Raw genomic sequence first — 16,305 nt, 5'->3', positions numbered from 1 at the left:
CACAAAAGGTGGGCTAGCCCAATTTCCCTGGTTTCCACAGCCAGGGGCTGAAGGGTGGCAGGGAGTACCTGGGCACCTCTTCCCTCCAGTGTCTATTCACAGACTTAACACCCACAAAGACCTCTTAACTCTTTTCAACCTCCTGACACTATCTACTCCCACAGGCTGCTGTGGCAACACATTCCAGAAGCCCACAACCCACTGTGTAAAGAGCTATTTCCTTTAATCTTTTTTAAAAAGATCCCTTGCAAGTTCTGTGTATGAGTTACAGCCACAGACACTGTCAAACACTCAACAGGCACCACAGCCCCAAGTATCTTGCATACCATGGGTACTTCAAATAGAAAATTAGGTTTCATTCACTCTTTTCTTTTTTTTTTTCCCTTCAGGAGAAACAGCCTGATTTATTTATAGATGTTTTAGTTCTTCACTCACCCAGGACTTGATGTGCTGCATATTTATGTTTGTGCATGAAGAAATGACACAAAGAAAATTAGGCCAGAGAAATAAGTTTTGCATTGCACTGTGGCAAGAAGCCTCTCTGATCTTCCTAGCAGAACACTGATTCCATGGAGGATGTGGCTAAACAGGTCTTGATGGGCCCTTCAGACTTTTTGGGGATTAAGATCACTGCCACACACTAAATATATAAAATAGATGGTAGTGAAAATTATGGACTTTTAAAAATTCCCAGTCCTAACCAAGCTCCATAAATTGTAGTGAAAGCCATGGATGTGGAAGCTGAAGGGAAACAATAAAACAGAACATCCCTAAACTGAACCTGGAGAACAGAGTTGATAAAGAGATTTAAAAAAAAAAAAGTCCTACATAAACAAAGAAAGGATGAGAGGGTTGATTTAAGTTGAGGAAACAGAGAACACTTTTTATCAAATGAATTTTCTATTAATACCGTAGGAAGTCTATAGTAAATGCTTATTTTTGCAAATCTTGCACTTAACAGCATCACCTCCAAGTGCTGCAGTAATTATATAGCAACAATCCACAATGCTCTGGGGGCTGCAAATAATCTCCAGTGGTGGCTAAGTTGTCTTTTTTGTATTTTAAAAACAGTAAGAGGTTTAAAAAATATTTATTGCCTAACCAAATAAGGAGAAAAAAAAAAAAAAGAAAAAAGCCCCACAGGTTGCAATTGCTGTGCCTAGCAGGGATGTCATTAATACACATTAAGGACCACATGGCCCAGCAGGGCCGACATTGACTCAGTGAAACATTTTCTGGTGGGCTGCAAAGGTGGAAATATTAAGGATCTTGTAGTAGCTCCATGTTGCTCAGAAGAAGTTTCATTTATTTATTTTATAGATATGTATGTATTCTCAGAAGCGAGCCTTAGAAGAAAACCTTCAGTGATAGACTTTAGATTTTTTACTTCCCCCAAAATCCATAGCAGATTCCAAGTTTCAGGCTGTGGAAGGAAAAGGAAATTATTTTTGCTGAAACACTCTGATGTCAGATCAGAGGAAACGTATCAGTTTCAAGAATCAGAGTACAAAGGGATTCCCACGGGGCAGAAAGAACCACGGGCAGTGGTTGGGATAAAAGACTCCTTTGAGGGGCAGGAGAGCCCACTCTGAGCTGCTCTGCAGAACATCAAGTGAAGTTAAAGGCTTCTTTCTTGTAGCTGTTTTCTTGGATAACAGTGTATGCACACTTCAGAGCAGGATGGTGTTTGTTGACAGATCACACACTCGTGGGTGCTTTGTTTTGGGAGGCAGATGAGGCACCAACTGCTTTTCTGTTACCATCAGCTAAAAACTCCTCGAGGAACACACTGTGCACCTTCCCAGTCCCCTGTGCCATGGGACTGGCACAATGAAAACACCTCTGTCCCCTGAGACACTTCACAGAATGCTCAATAACCATCAGCCATCACATATGCACTGCCATCCTTCAGCTGCTCCCAAGGCAATACATGCAATAAAAGGGCATATTCCTTTATTATTGCAGAAATGAGACACTGTAAAACAATATTGGGAGTGATGTCAGAACCTTTTACTTCCCCATGCATTAGTTTCTCCGTATCTTAAAAGGAAAATGTTACATATTTTATAAAATGACTCAACGTTTCCTGATGGAATGCACTGCATGAGCAAAGTTGCAGAATTGACTTTAAAAAGAAAACACAAAAAATTAAAATAATGTAAAATAATCTAAAAATATGTAAAACATATAAATAATGTGAAAACATGTAAAACACGTAAAAATAATGTGCATAGTGCAGCAATACCTCCAAAACTTCACTTAGGAAGTCCTAACTGCAGGAAAGGAAAACACAGTGTTTCTGTGCATTACAGAGGGACCCTGTGTCCTGCAATAGTTCAAGATGTGTCAGGGTTTTCCTTTTAGAGGTCCATAACTCACACATTTGAAATCACTTTGGGAGAAATTCGGTTCAGGGGATGTCAGCCCAGGTGCAATTTTTTTTCACACTAAATCCTTACATCGATTCAGCCATTTTTGATTTAGAGATTGTCAAGGGCATAAAACTGTCAGAGTTTCAGACACTTTATTTACCAGCTCTGAAGGGAAAACGACACCCAGAGAATCACCTGGTGCAAAGGATGAATCCTATCTGGGTCACTGACTTCACCCCCAAAACCACACAAATTCATGGGTGAGGCTGCAACTCCTTTCCCAACTCACAGCTTTAGAAGGCATCACAGAGATAATACTTTAAAAGTTTTACCACTTTGAAACCCTGCTCCTGCTCACCATGACATTCATCCAAAAATCTCTCTAAAAACAGTGGAAAGGCTTTAAGCAAAAACTCTCTATAGTAGCCCAAACACTCATGGCTCCAGGAAATGTGATTCCTCTTCAGAAACAGCTTTCAGCCATTCTGCAGGTCTTGTGCTCTCTGCAAATAATGTTAATCACCAGAAAAACACACCTGACTGGGCAGAAGTTATCCCAGATTCTGTAATCAGCTTGATGGTGTGGACTGAGCACCCATCAAGGCACAGCCAGGATGGGTTGAAAATGGGTGATCCTCAAGGTCCCTTCCAATCCAACCCATTCCATTATCAATTTATACACATTTTTCCTGACAAAACCTCAGGAAAAATCCAACACAAGAAAAACAAGAAACTGGATTGCAACTGCCAGAGAGTGCAAACATGAAACTACATGAACACCAGCAGGGATTTGTAGTCATTCTTGGCTGAAATTTGCCAAAAAAAGAGAGGGTGCAATATATACTCTAACTGCATCTGAGAGAACAGGATGGCTGGAAGGATTTACTGAAATGCTTTGTGGAGGAACAAGTTATCTGGGAGTGTCAATGCCACAAGGCAGGGGGACTGCTGGTCCCTCTGAACAAGTGTCAGTGGAATCTTTATATTACATTTGAGCCTCTTCCCTTTAGATTACACTCCATGTAATAGAAAAAAGAAAAGAAGTATTTTTTAAACAGCATTGGTACATTTTTGTAGTGGTCTGTTTGGAAATCCAGTTTCCTCCAGTCCTGAGTCTAGATAAAACTGATGGAAAAGAAACAATCGAGTAATTTTTTAAAAATCCCTTCAAAAGTGCAGAATGCACCTTCACTAGAAACACAGAAATGGGATTTTTAACGCTTTCTATTTCACTATCTACCAACACTGAACTTTTAAAGACTTGATCTCTTCTCATGTTCATTGACATAATTGAGAATTAGTTCCACAGTGGCTCCCATGAATTTACACCCAGGCACAAAAAGCAGAAACCAAGGCCAGATGCACAAAATTTCACGTCAGCTGGAATTCCCAGCTGTGTTTCTCATCCAAATTGTTCATGCAGTATCAGACTTCAAAAGTGGCTCTCAGCCAAACTGGAGCACTTGGAACATTTTCTAGACCTGCCCTCACCAAGGAAGCTTTCTGCCAAATAAAGGAACAAAGAAGAAAAACACGTTGGTGGCAGGTTGGTTGTGTTTGTGAATACCAAAGAGCTGAATTTTGTCTGTAAGGACTCAGGCACTGAGAGTGAAAGGTAAATTCCCTATAGAGATGGAAGAGTCAGAATTATCAGGGATGCCCAAAGCAAAGGTGTTGCCCAGCTTGCAGAGGGGAAGAGACACAGATGAAGCACCCAAATTACAGATTAGTGTTTTATAGCTGAATGTCATCCTGTCCCTTGGCAATACCATCAGCTTTAAAATGTGAGTGTGCAAAACCACCCCTTAAGTGGCTTTTAATTTAATGCCAAGGCATGAAACACTTAACACTGCTATTAAAAGCTGTACATGGGTCAGTGAATGAAAGATCCAGAAGGACAAAAACCCTCCCTCCATTTCAGTATTGTACAACCACAGCCCTTCAATCCAATACAGTCCTAAGGAGCAATTATGGTTTTCCATGCTAAAATACAGATGTTGTAACACCAGCCTGCACCCCAGCATGGACAAATCCCAGCTGAGAACAGACCACATCAAAGGCAGAAATGGAGACTGGGGTGGCACTGGCAGCAGAAAACAATTTTGCAGAAGCTCTTTGAAAGGTGGGCAGGTCCAAGGCAGTTTAGATCCAAATGGAGACAGAGTCATTCCTGCCCTTCTCTCTGCTCCCAGTGCCATGTTCACACCCCCTCCTCTCACAATGGTGTTCTGATCACACACAGCCTGTGCAGAGTTGATCTGTCTGCAACTCATTTGTCCTTGGCTGGATCAAAGCTCACAGCAGCTCCAGGTCTGATCCTGTGTCAGCACACACAGAAGGCAGGGGGAGGAAAAGTCTTGGTAAGTGGGATGGGGAGAGGGAACAGGAGCAGGACAAGAAGAGCTCTGCTTTAGATTGGCTGAAAGTGCTGTGAAATTGCACTTTCAAAGAGAAAGAGTTTGAGAGGAGTGCTGGCAGAAAGGGGCTGTGAACAAAGGATTATACGCAGCTGTCATCCTGGAAACAGGATTTGCTGTATCCTTGAGGACTCACCAATTTCAGTGCATACCTGAACTGATTTCCATTAATCAGGTGAGCAAGAGGTTTTATTTTTTCCTGAAATCCACTAGGAGCAACATTTCTTCTTGTGCTGAAGCTGAGCAGTGAGGTGTGGTGAAGCAGAAACTTGTAGGGTTGCTGTGGTTAAAAGGACTGCTCAGATTCTGCAAGGACTTGGCTGTGCTCCTTCCCCAAAAGGAACAAATAATTCCTGGATATATCAGAACCAAAAATCCCTGGGCTTTTCTAGGGATGCATGAGAAGTTGGTGAGGGTTTGTGAACAAGACAGACCCTCCCTGCACACCAAGGACTGCTCAAACCACTGTTTGTACCCAGGACTCTTCAAGGATGCAGAAGAACTTCATGGTAATTATCACTGCAGTTTTAAAGCATTCAAATTTGCTTCACTTCAGTAGCATTCTGCAATTCATTGAATTAACAAATTCCTAGCAATATCAATGTGGTGTTCCAGCAGGAAAATGCTCCTCAGAATGTGCTAAGCCACCATATTATTGGATTTTGGTGTTTAATTCTGTAATATGCCATAATATGTATATAAATGGCACAATATGTACCAACTTGCTCACAACAATCTCATTACCAAGTGAAGTGATTGTATCAACATGTCTAAGTGGTGATGGTGATTTAAGAAGTCCAACATTTGGTCTTAAAAACAGATTATAGTATTTATAAAGACCCGTGGGTGGAAAGGGAGAAGCAAAGCTCATCTGTTGGGAGAACAAATGAGGAATACATATAAATATATATATATAAACTCCTCCAAGGCATAATGACAGCAGAAAGAGGGATATTGTTTAAAGCTGATGGAGAACAGAATTGATCCTATTCATATCTAAAGGCCTGAATAGAAAACCTTGGTATATTCCATTACAAGATAGAAAAATACACTCAATCTCATGAATAATGGTATCTTCACCGTTCACTGCAATTCTTCCTATACTTCTGGATCTCTGAGATAATAATTCCAAACTTTTGAAAAGACACCTCACAGAACCTAAACACAAGTTTCAAATCCTTTTTAAAATAGATGGATGGACTAAAGCTCTGCTGTGTGTGCTGTTTATGGTGTACCTGGTGTTCTTCTGAACATGAACAAGACCCCATGTGAATTATTTGAAGGATAAGCATTCTCACATACATACATATATACACATATATATTATAGGTCACATTTTTCTGTTGTTCTTCTGAACAGAAGTCCCAGAATTCATCTGACCCTTTTCTCTCTGGCTGATACACATTTCTGAACTGGACCTCTCAAACTCCCCTGCATCCCAACCTTCCCAGAACCCCTCGACAGCTACTCCAGGCCATTTACAGAGGAGCTCTGGTCCAAAGTTTAACAAAAACCAAAATTCCAGCAGGAATTCATTAATTAGGCTCTTTTTAACGCTGCAGAAACCCCATGAAGATAATTTTGTCAGGGACATACCTGCCCTTCCACTACCCATTTGGAGATGGAGGTTTTGCCATCGTATCCTGGGCGGAACTGAAGCGTGGCAGAGCGAGGGCTAATGTTGGAAATCACCAGGTTGGTTGGAGCACCTGGAAGCTCTGCAGAAAACAGAAAAGTAAATGAGAGGTAGAAACACTCTTTGTCTAGGAGCCAGTAACACAAACTGACATTCAATTTCCAACATAAAGAAACGCAGGGGAAAGGGCTCTATTTGCCCCAGTTGTGGTTATTTTTCTTTTCTTTTTGGCAGTTTTACCCACAGCGTTACTATTTCTGCTCCCTAGCATGCACCACGTTTTAATAGATCAAATGAGAAAAGAAAGAGCCCATGTATAGAATTACAGGTACTATTTTTGACAAGCTTGCCCATGAACAAACCCTGGTGGTCCTGAGGGGAAGGCACTTCCCAGCTCCAGGTCTGCCAAGTCACCTAATTCCACTGCACTTCTGCTTCTCCAGAATTGAATTACAATAATTTTTATTTACTGCTTAGAGGACATACAACTACAACTGGAAAAACCTCACAGTTTTGGGTAGTGTATTTAATATTGACCTATAATATCTGGGTTTTCCAGGGCATTTCTAAAGCCTGATTAAAGCAGATGATTTTTTTTTTCAATTCCTTTAGCAAATGAAGGTGACCTCCTATGAGGAAAAAATCTGAAGCCCCAATCAGACCTTTGCCTCCCATCAGTCAAGACTACAGTAGCATTTACATTTTTAATATGATCTGAATTAACAACAAAAGCAAGTCCAGGAAAGAGATTCAATATAGGGTGTTTAGAATAAATTCTCAATAGTTACCTGCAGGTACAACAAATGGAAACAACTATTATAATTATATATTTACATAAATTAATTATGTAGTGGAAGGTCCATGGCAGGAGGATGGAACTAAATTATCTTTCGGGTCCCTTCCAAGCCAAACCATTCTGCAATTTTATGATAATGCTGCACTCTGTGCAACTGCAACAGGCCAAAAATGGGCAGGGTTTTGGCATAGATTTCAGGCATCCACAAATACCCAGATTTCTGGGTTCTTACTTCACATTTGTGGGAACCACGATCGATAAACTAACCCTGCCCAAGTGGGATAATGCTGTTATCTGCCAGGCATCCTGCCATCAGATATCATGGCATTGATCCAGTCTGCAGCTTGTCACAATTACCTATGATTAGGGAAAAGAAGGGCAAACATACTTTAGGACACACAGAAAAGTTAAATAATATTGGAGAAGGGAAAAATTGGATTGGATTCCCTCAGTGATGAGCTATAACTGCTCCACTTTGGAAAATTTTATTTCTGTAACCTTTATATTAACTGAAACTGCTCATTTCAGGTATGAATTGGCTGTATAGTTTGCTTTTTACACTGGATGGGGCAGAGTGTAGAATTTTAAAAACAAAACACAAGAAGGGTAAATGCACAGGTGCCCAAATGGTAACTCAGACAGTGTGGCACAGCATTGCCTACTCCCAAATATTTTTTCAGGCCACAACTTCAAATTCTTGTAAATAAGATTTTAGTTTCACTATACAAGTGAACCATTCATAGTTGACATAAGCTATATTACTTCCACATGGAAAATCCTTTCCCTTTTAATATCACCCAAACTGTGTTTTTTCCCCTAAAGGAACCCTTTGAATTGATTCAGGCTTCATTTTGATGTCACTTTGTAAATGTCAAGAGATTCTGTATTGTATCCACTTTATTACTTTGTCCATTCCATTGTCATACCTACAACTTTTTTTTTTCTTTTTTTCATTTGTATTAAAAATCCTCAACTTCCTGGAAATTTCAAACTGCAAATGTCTTCACATTAACATTTCAGTCTGTTCCAAAACTTAAATCCAAATTAGGCAGCAAAGAACCCCAGTGCTTTACAAATAAAATAATTTTTATTACTGCTGAACCAAAGTAACCTGTGACCTTTAAAACACAGAAACACGAAGAACCAGCATTATTTTTGTTTTGTTTCCTGCAGTGTAAGAGCTGGATGGAGAGATGGAGACTTCAGAGGGCTCTTAAGATGCTGCTCATTGCATAGATGAGGTTACAGTGATTATGGGTTGTGGGTGAGCCTATGGCTGCTGGCTATAGGCAAGCCCTGTGTCCTGAAGATCTGTTCTATTTATGTTACAAAGCATAATATTTTTTTCTCTGCCATGCATTTTATTACATAACAACTAATTAACACTTTTACTATTAATTATAGCTTATTCTAACTACTAACATTACCATATTTATGTTATTTTTTTTTAATTCCCAAAAGTTAGTATGGTACAGTTTAAGCTAGAAGTTTTTTTGCAGTGGAAAATTCTGAAATCTTTTTTCGACTTGCAACATTGGTTTGTTTGTTTGTGAAAATAGTTTTGCTTGTTAAGAACATCTTTTGTTTGAAGTGGTTATAAAAACCCCTTCTAACTTAGTTGCTCTTTGCCTTCTTAGTTACTCAGTAAAACTAGCTCGACGATATTTTTTTTTACATCAAACCGCGCTATCATTTCTATTACTCCTCCAAACTCTACATTCAAAAATCTTTCCGTTTTACATACATATCTGCAAAACCATTTTTTTTTTTTCCAAATCCTCATCCTCCCCAGCACTGCAGGCTGACCCACCTGGGGGCACTCCCGAGGAGATGGTGGAGGAGGTGACGGAGCCGCTGCCCTGGGCGGTGGCAGCCGCCACCTCGATGGTGTAGGTGGTGAGGGAGGACAGCCCCGTGATCTTGAACTCCAGGGTGCTGTTGGACAGGCTGCGGGCCAGCCGGGACTCGTTCCTGCCATACACCTCCCACGAGATCTGGTACCCTGCAAAACAATCACCCACACGTCAGGGGGGCTCCACGGGCTCTCCAGTGACCCAGAGGAACTGCTGCCTGTGCTTGTGGCTGGAATCCTGTGGTGGAATTCTGGTCTAAACATTGCACCCCAAAGACCTCAGGACTCCAGGTTCCAAATGGCACAGACATAACCGAGTTCTCTGGAAAGTTGTTTTGCTTGGATGTATTCAGGTTAAAAGAAATGCAACAGCTATAGATGTTTTTGGTGGAATTACCATAGGAACATTGAATGCAAGAGCTAAAATCACTAGCTCTTCATTACAATTTACTGAAACAACAGCTGGAAGGACTGAAAGTCCAAAAATTTTGTTGCTGGTCTTGCCTATAATCAAAAGATCTTGTCTTTGTTGAAAAAAAACCTAATAATTCCACTAGGAATGCTTTCATAACAAAAATTATTTAAAAAGGTGCATCAGTTTTGAGGAGGTCAATTCAAACCTTGCACCCAAGGGTATTGAGCCAGGACCATTTGAGGAATGGTTGACTGAGGGATAAATGACTGAGGCACCAGTACCATTTGACTGGGTAATTGATTGTGTCCAGGCATGGTGGTTCACGTTCCTTTTTGAGTTTAATGACAAAGGTTTGTTTTGCCATCAATGTCAAATGGAGAATGACAGTACTTAGCTACCCTTTCAACATTGAGGGCAAACAAAGTCGTTTAGGTTGAATTGCTGTTGTAGGACAATTATGCCTTGTGATCATATTTTATAAACAGAAAAAAGCCCCCCTTGAAGTAAACACTGCCTAAAATACCCAAATATTTAAAAATATTGCTATTTCCAATAAACAATCGATGAAGGTATCCCACAGAGCATTATCACCCCATCAGGGGTACATGAGGTCTCAACTGTCTTTTTTTTCTATGCTTGGTATGAAATGGCCTGGAAACCTGGAAATAATCTGACAGAAAGGTGGACTTTCATTCTGTGAACTCTACCAAGCAAACAGGAAGAAACACTTATAAAATCTAAAATCTACTAGAATATTTAATTCAAAATCTCTATGTGCTTAGTGAAGCTTTCCTGCTTTGCAGACTGAAGCAACCTTCAGTGCTGCCTGTCTAGAAATACTTAGAAATCTGACAATAACAATCAGGCAGGAACATTGTGGGAATCTTCTAGGAACTGAAAAACCTCTACTCCCCACCGCTTGTTCCTTGCAGAAATCCTTCAGCAGGGCGAATCATTATCCTTTCTTTCAAAACCATCTTGGAACCAATGCATTGTCCAAAGCTGCACCTGCTCTGACCTCCATATTATTCTTCTATCACAACCAGGCTTTCCTTTTTATCTCTTTGATAACCACTTGCCTTCCAAGAACTTTTGAAACTTTCCACTGTCTGATTTGCTCAATTTTACCTCCAAATCTGCTTGTCCTCCTCCTGCCCAGTCCCACTTTATTCTCATTTGAACCCATGTGAACCTCGCTGTGCCAGTCCCTGGAGAGCATGTCTGAAAAGTTTGCTTGATTGCTGCTTTCTTTGTGATTTGACTCAGAGGGTGAAAAAAAAATACACATAGCTCTTGAATGCCTGTGAAATTGAAGTGAGTGAAAAGGACTAACAGAAAGGAATCCCACTGAGTGAACCATGCACAAGGCAAACTGGCTAGAGAAACTCCCCACTGGGTTCCTGTTCCCATCATCTAAGATGAGGAATTCAGACCAGTTGGAGGGCTTGAAGGTTTTTTTTTTTTTTTCAATTTTTTAAAAATAAAAAGACATGATAAGCTGATTAACATATATGAATTGATGTAGCAAAATTCCTCATGGTATTAATCAGCAAGAAAGCATCATCTCCTGAGCCAAAAGCATGGTGAGACAAACATTTCTGCAAGAGTCTGAGAGGTGTGAGACTTTCTCTGTCCTCTCTTTCAAGCTACCACCACTGACAGGGATTCATCTTAACCTGATTTTGCATGAAAATGGGCTCAGTGTGCTCACACAGTCACTAATTAGTTTCAGGTGAGGGGGCAGTGATAAAGGAAGGTGATGCTTCAACAATTCCAGCAACGCTACAAATGCTCCTCTGACTTTGCACTGCAAAGGGGAAGGGGAAAATCTCCTGAATGCTCATCTGGAACTGGTTCTAAACAAGTGTCTGAGTGGAAATTAATTAACTCAGTAATTTACCAATGTCTTGAAAACACTGTGGTGTTTTGATGCTCTCTGAATAGGCTTAAGAATCATTTGACAGAGCAGAGCTGATGTAGCACAGGCAGGATTGTAATCTGTAGGGAGATTTTGACCAAGTTTAAGGACTCTGTTGCCTGAATTAACCGAGGATGAGCAGCAAGGTGGGGGCTGACTGTCCCCTGCATTTGATGCTCAGTGAAAAGGCATGAAGGAGCTGCACACAGAAGGACCATCACAAATACAGTTTTCTTTCAATAGCTGTGGGTGCAGCCTGTTCCAGACAATAAATAACCAGAGGAAGATAAGCAGAGGACTTTTAATGCTCCCTCTATCCATTTGTTGCTTACAGACAATAGAAAATGTCACTCAGCATGCACCAGGCAATCTTCAATGATTGAGATATCTCCTCTCCCATCTGGATAAGCTTAGGTTATACATCAAATGTTGGTGATTATTCTTTGGACATTTTATCTCTTCTCCCTTGTGACCACAGGATGAGACCCAGCTTTCCCGCCCATTAAGCACATAGTCCCTATGCATTTTATTTAAAAAAAAAAAAAAAAAAAAAAAAGTTCACCAAGAAAAATACCCTGAGTTCCCGTGTAAATTGAAGAAGAGGCAAAGAGGCAGTATTTACTGTCGGGGATTTCAGTCCCCAATGCACAGTTAAATTCCAGTCATATAAAAGATGAGCACAGGAAATCTGTATATACACAATGAGCAGACACAAAGTCAAACTCAATCAAGCATAACAAAAACAGATGGGGAAAAAAAAAGTGCTGAAGGAACAGAAGAACAAGCACTGCACCCCCAAGTAGCACTTGAGGCACAGTGAGTGGCAGATGGGCAGAACTCTGGGCCATGTGGCTGGTGAGAGCACATTCCCTGTCACAGATGTGATCCCTGCCAGAAGCACAGCGGATTTTCCAGAGGGTTTCCCTGGAAAACCTCTCAGTGTGAGAGAGGACAGGGAAGGTGCCACAGATCCTTCCCCACGCTTTGGCACTCCACAAAACACTGCCTAACGGGAACTAATGACCAGAGGAGTTTCAGAAACAATTTTCTGTTGATGTGGAGTAAATTCTCTACACGAGAGCACTACACCCAATCACAAACTGTCCGTCCACATCCAGATCCTCATAAATCAATGTTTGCTGAGGGAATGAGGAAGATACTGAGATTTACAGCAAGAGTAATGGGCAATTTCCCAGAGTATGTTGGCTGCTGGGCACCCCCTCTGTGCTTCCCTCCTCCCAGCACCCGTGCAGGGAACAAGAAGGTCCAGTAAAGACATCAATGAGCAGAAATGATGAATAATTGCCTCCCTGAGCACTCAGATCTCCAAGCAGCCCTCTATAAACCTTTGAGGTGCTCAGGGCACGAACAATTTTGCTGTTCTTCTATCCCAAATGCAATTTGCATCATTAAGGAGGTTTCTTTTTCCTTACAGACTCTCTGCAGGGCATTTTAACACTGGTGTTTTGTCCTGAATAGAAGAACATCTTCAGTTAACTCCTTCTGAAACAATTTACCCCAAATAGAAACCAGTCTATCATTTGGTTCCATCCAGTTTCAACCCATTCTGGGAGGGGGCAGCTTGTTTTTAGCAAAGTAATTCTGCAACACCAAGGACAGAGCTGCTCCCTGCTGCTTAACCAGGATCAGTATTACATCATCCTGGATGGAGGTACCTAAATTTAAGCACTTGGGCTTGAAAGGCTTTGGCCATCCTCACTGAATCAATACTGCTCTGCTTTCAGGAGTCATTAGTTTCTATTCTCAAACCACTTAAATCAGTGCATATTTCAGACAGGTTTCCAAGGTGGAGAGGCAGGAGATGATCTGCATGAGGACTCCACAAACAGCTCAGACCACACAGCTACAAATGGTTCATGTCACAGATACACAGAGGAAAACACTGACAAGGGAAACCCTATCAAAATAATTACACCTTTCAAAGTTAAAATGCTTCAGGGTATTAGACTGATATAACATTTCTGTGGTCAAGGGTCAGAAAATCTCTTTTTCTTAAATTCTAAAATGCATGTTTTAAAAAATGGTAACACAATTAAAAAAAAAGCTAAACATTTTGACACTCCAAAACCAAAATATTTTGATTCACATGAAATTATTTTCTTCCTTCCCAACTATCTCCAATACTTTAAAATCCGGGAGCTTCAAAACTTTTGTTAAATGGAATGTCCATCTCTTGCAGCTGTAATAGTTTCCCATCTGAAAACAATATTGCCTCTGTTGATAAGAACTAGAGGTTTCCTCAAGTGTTTATACCTTCCTTTATGAAAAATAATGAAGTTGCTGCTGTTGTATCTACACTGGCATACAGTAAATAGATAAATAGCTTGTCAAATGGCAGACTCATCAAAGGGAAACAAGAGAGCTCTGAACCCTTGTGATGGTTTATAGCAGATTAAGTAATGACATGCAAATTCTGTCACGAAGTCCACAGCCAGACCACTTGATCACAGAGGAAGGATTCTGCTGATTTCAGGCTTGGTCTTGATTGCAAACCTCAGCAATGCCAATCCAGCCTTTGCAGCTGTGAACTCCATGTAGGGACCCCCCCACGCTTGGGGCAAAGGCCAAGCATGGTCTCACAAATTTCCAAAAAATTCAGAAAAGCAGGTGGAGGTCACGGAGGATTGAACAAGAGCAGACACCCTGTGGGGAGCTGATTTCTAGCACAAACTGCTTTTCCAGTAAGCACAATCATGAGCTGCCTGTAATTGGAGCTGTACTTTGTGTAACACTCCCTGGTGACATCTCAATTACCCAGAGGAGGGACCAGGAAAGCAGCAATAGCCCCAATTCTCCCTAAATGCTCCATTATGCAGTTTTACACTACAACACATTCCACCCCACATACACCGAATAAAAAACCCCCAAAAAAACAATAAAAGCAGAGATAGCAGCTGATACCTGTGATGATGCCATTTTTCTCTACAGGCTCTTGCCAGCTGACTTTGAGTGAGGTGTCCAGAATCTCAGTGAAACTCAAGTGTCCCACAGCTCCTGGCTCTGGAAAATCAGGAAAAGAAAGTTGTTAATAGGTGAACTCCACTTAACTGGGATCAGATTCACGTGGCAGGGTTAGGGATGGAGAAATATGTCCCTAAGCCAGGGCTTAGGGAGGCTGGAAACCTCAGTGAGAGGAGAACACAAGGTGGGAAGAAACACTCTGGCTATCATCATGTCAATTATTTTACCCAGTCATCATCCCAAGTGTGTGGAGATCTAACAGCATTACTGATTTTCCTCAAGGATACCTGTGAGGTGTTTACCTGCCCTGTTTGGTGCAGCAACATCACCAGCAATCCCCTCACTTGGAATGAGCCTTTTCCCTATGCAAGGTCACAGCAAGGACAGAATCACAAGCCACTGCTTGGATAAATTCCCTCAAAACAACTCTAAAAATGTCCAACATAATGGCAACTGTCTTCTGTAAAATGAATACAAGTGTGTGAAACTTTTTAAAGGGTTTTTATGATGTAGCTCAAGAGCTCTTAAAAATTTCAGCTCCCTAGTGAGCAATGAAAGAGCATAAAATGGAATGACTGTCAAGAATATGCCATCCTCCCTCAATTTTGATCTTCAAGGAAGACAACCTGACTGATTTTTGATCCAAATGCTGTTCTGTCCTCAATCGATGTACTGGAAAAAGGAGGTTTTGTTCACTTTATATTCACTGTGCTTCTGTCATTGGATGCCTGCCCAAGTATCCTCCAGCTCCACTGACATCAGTTGGCAATTTCTTGTCTGCAATTTCATGTTTTGTTTCCTCTTCAGTTTAGTCCAGCATCTCATTCCCCTCCAGCTATGACAAAAAAAGCCCAAACCCTGCCAATAGGTCAGCTATGACACCATTTGCAATTCTGCAGTCCCAGGGAGGAAAATTTCCAAATCCACTCTGCAGTACCCAGTAGTCAAAGCACCAGAGAAGAGCTGCTGAGCCTGTAGTGATCCCAGGAATGCCCAACAAGAGCATGGAATTAATCAATGTTTGGGACCATGGAGCTGCAGATATGGAAACCACAAAGCTTTGCTCCAATCAGCCCCTGCAGTTGCAACCCAATTTTAAATTAAAGTCATTAGGAAACACAGGTGCAGGTGTCTCCAGGCCAGGACACAACACTTCTGACTGGATGTCTGGTTTCATTTGACCTACAGTTGTCAGCAAACAGATCCCTGTTTTCCTAAAGGATTGCCTAACTTTGCTATCCAGACAGAAAATGATCACCTGTGAACATGAATGACAGGCCTTTCAAATCTCTTTTCCCACCACATAAATCCTGAAACAACTCAGCTTCAAGGAGTTCTCTGCCAAGATGCATTACACCATCCTGCACAGAACTTCTCCATCACTGTGAAAACCCAGATAAACAATTCTACAGGATTAATAAATAAATAAATAAATCCTGCTCATCTCTCCTGCTGAGGCTCCTTGCAGCATGTAGCTGGACACACCAAGAAAAGTCTCAGTCTGGTTCTCTCTTGGTTTCCCAGTGGAATTTTCTTGTGTTTAAAATGCCATGTGACCCCAACATTTCCCTGAGATAGCCCCAATGAGACAGGGCAATTACTCTGCCCCTGCTCCTACTTTGTGGAAAGCATTTAAGGCTCATTTCAGCAGTCCTTCCTTCAGCAGAAATATTAACAGTCTCTTTCCTCTTCCCAGCTGATTACCTTTTGTGAAATCCAAAGAGTTTTGTGTCTTTGGTTTCTTACCCTTCTGTACTCACTGAGATCAGGCACGGGGTTCTACTGTGCTGACAGATGACCTCAAACACATTTACAAACCACCATTGGCTAAAGCTTTTTTTCCTTAGGAAAATGGGCAAAAAAGCTGATACCACACAGAAGAACCTAATGCACATTTCTCTTTCCACCTTTTGCTTT

At 41.2% G+C, this 16,305-nt stretch overlaps 1 protein-coding gene across 6 annotated transcripts in view; it reads right to left on the bottom strand.

Moving 5' to 3' along the window:
* Positions 1 to 16,305, bottom strand: part of SDK1 (sidekick cell adhesion molecule 1) — a 384,435-nt gene that overhangs the window by 89,756 nt on the left and 278,374 nt on the right. For all 6 annotated transcript variants that reach the window (XM_079320405.1, XM_079320404.1, XM_079320403.1 and 3 more), the window contains 3 exons: positions 14,329 to 14,427; positions 9,032 to 9,223; positions 6,386 to 6,507 (listed from right to left, as the gene is read on the bottom strand). In XM_079320405.1, the coding sequence (XP_079176531.1) occupies positions 6,386 to 6,507; positions 9,032 to 9,223; positions 14,329 to 14,427 (413 nt within the window). The remainder of the gene's footprint in view (positions 1 to 6,385; positions 6,508 to 9,031; positions 9,224 to 14,328; positions 14,428 to 16,305) is intronic.

The sequence above is a fragment of the Erithacus rubecula genome (assembly GCF_903797595.1).
Source record: "Erithacus rubecula genome assembly, chromosome: 17".
Classification (NCBI taxonomy): Eukaryota; Metazoa; Chordata; class Aves; order Passeriformes; family Muscicapidae; genus Erithacus; species Erithacus rubecula.
This window is presented reverse-complemented; position numbering and strand designations above follow the sequence as displayed.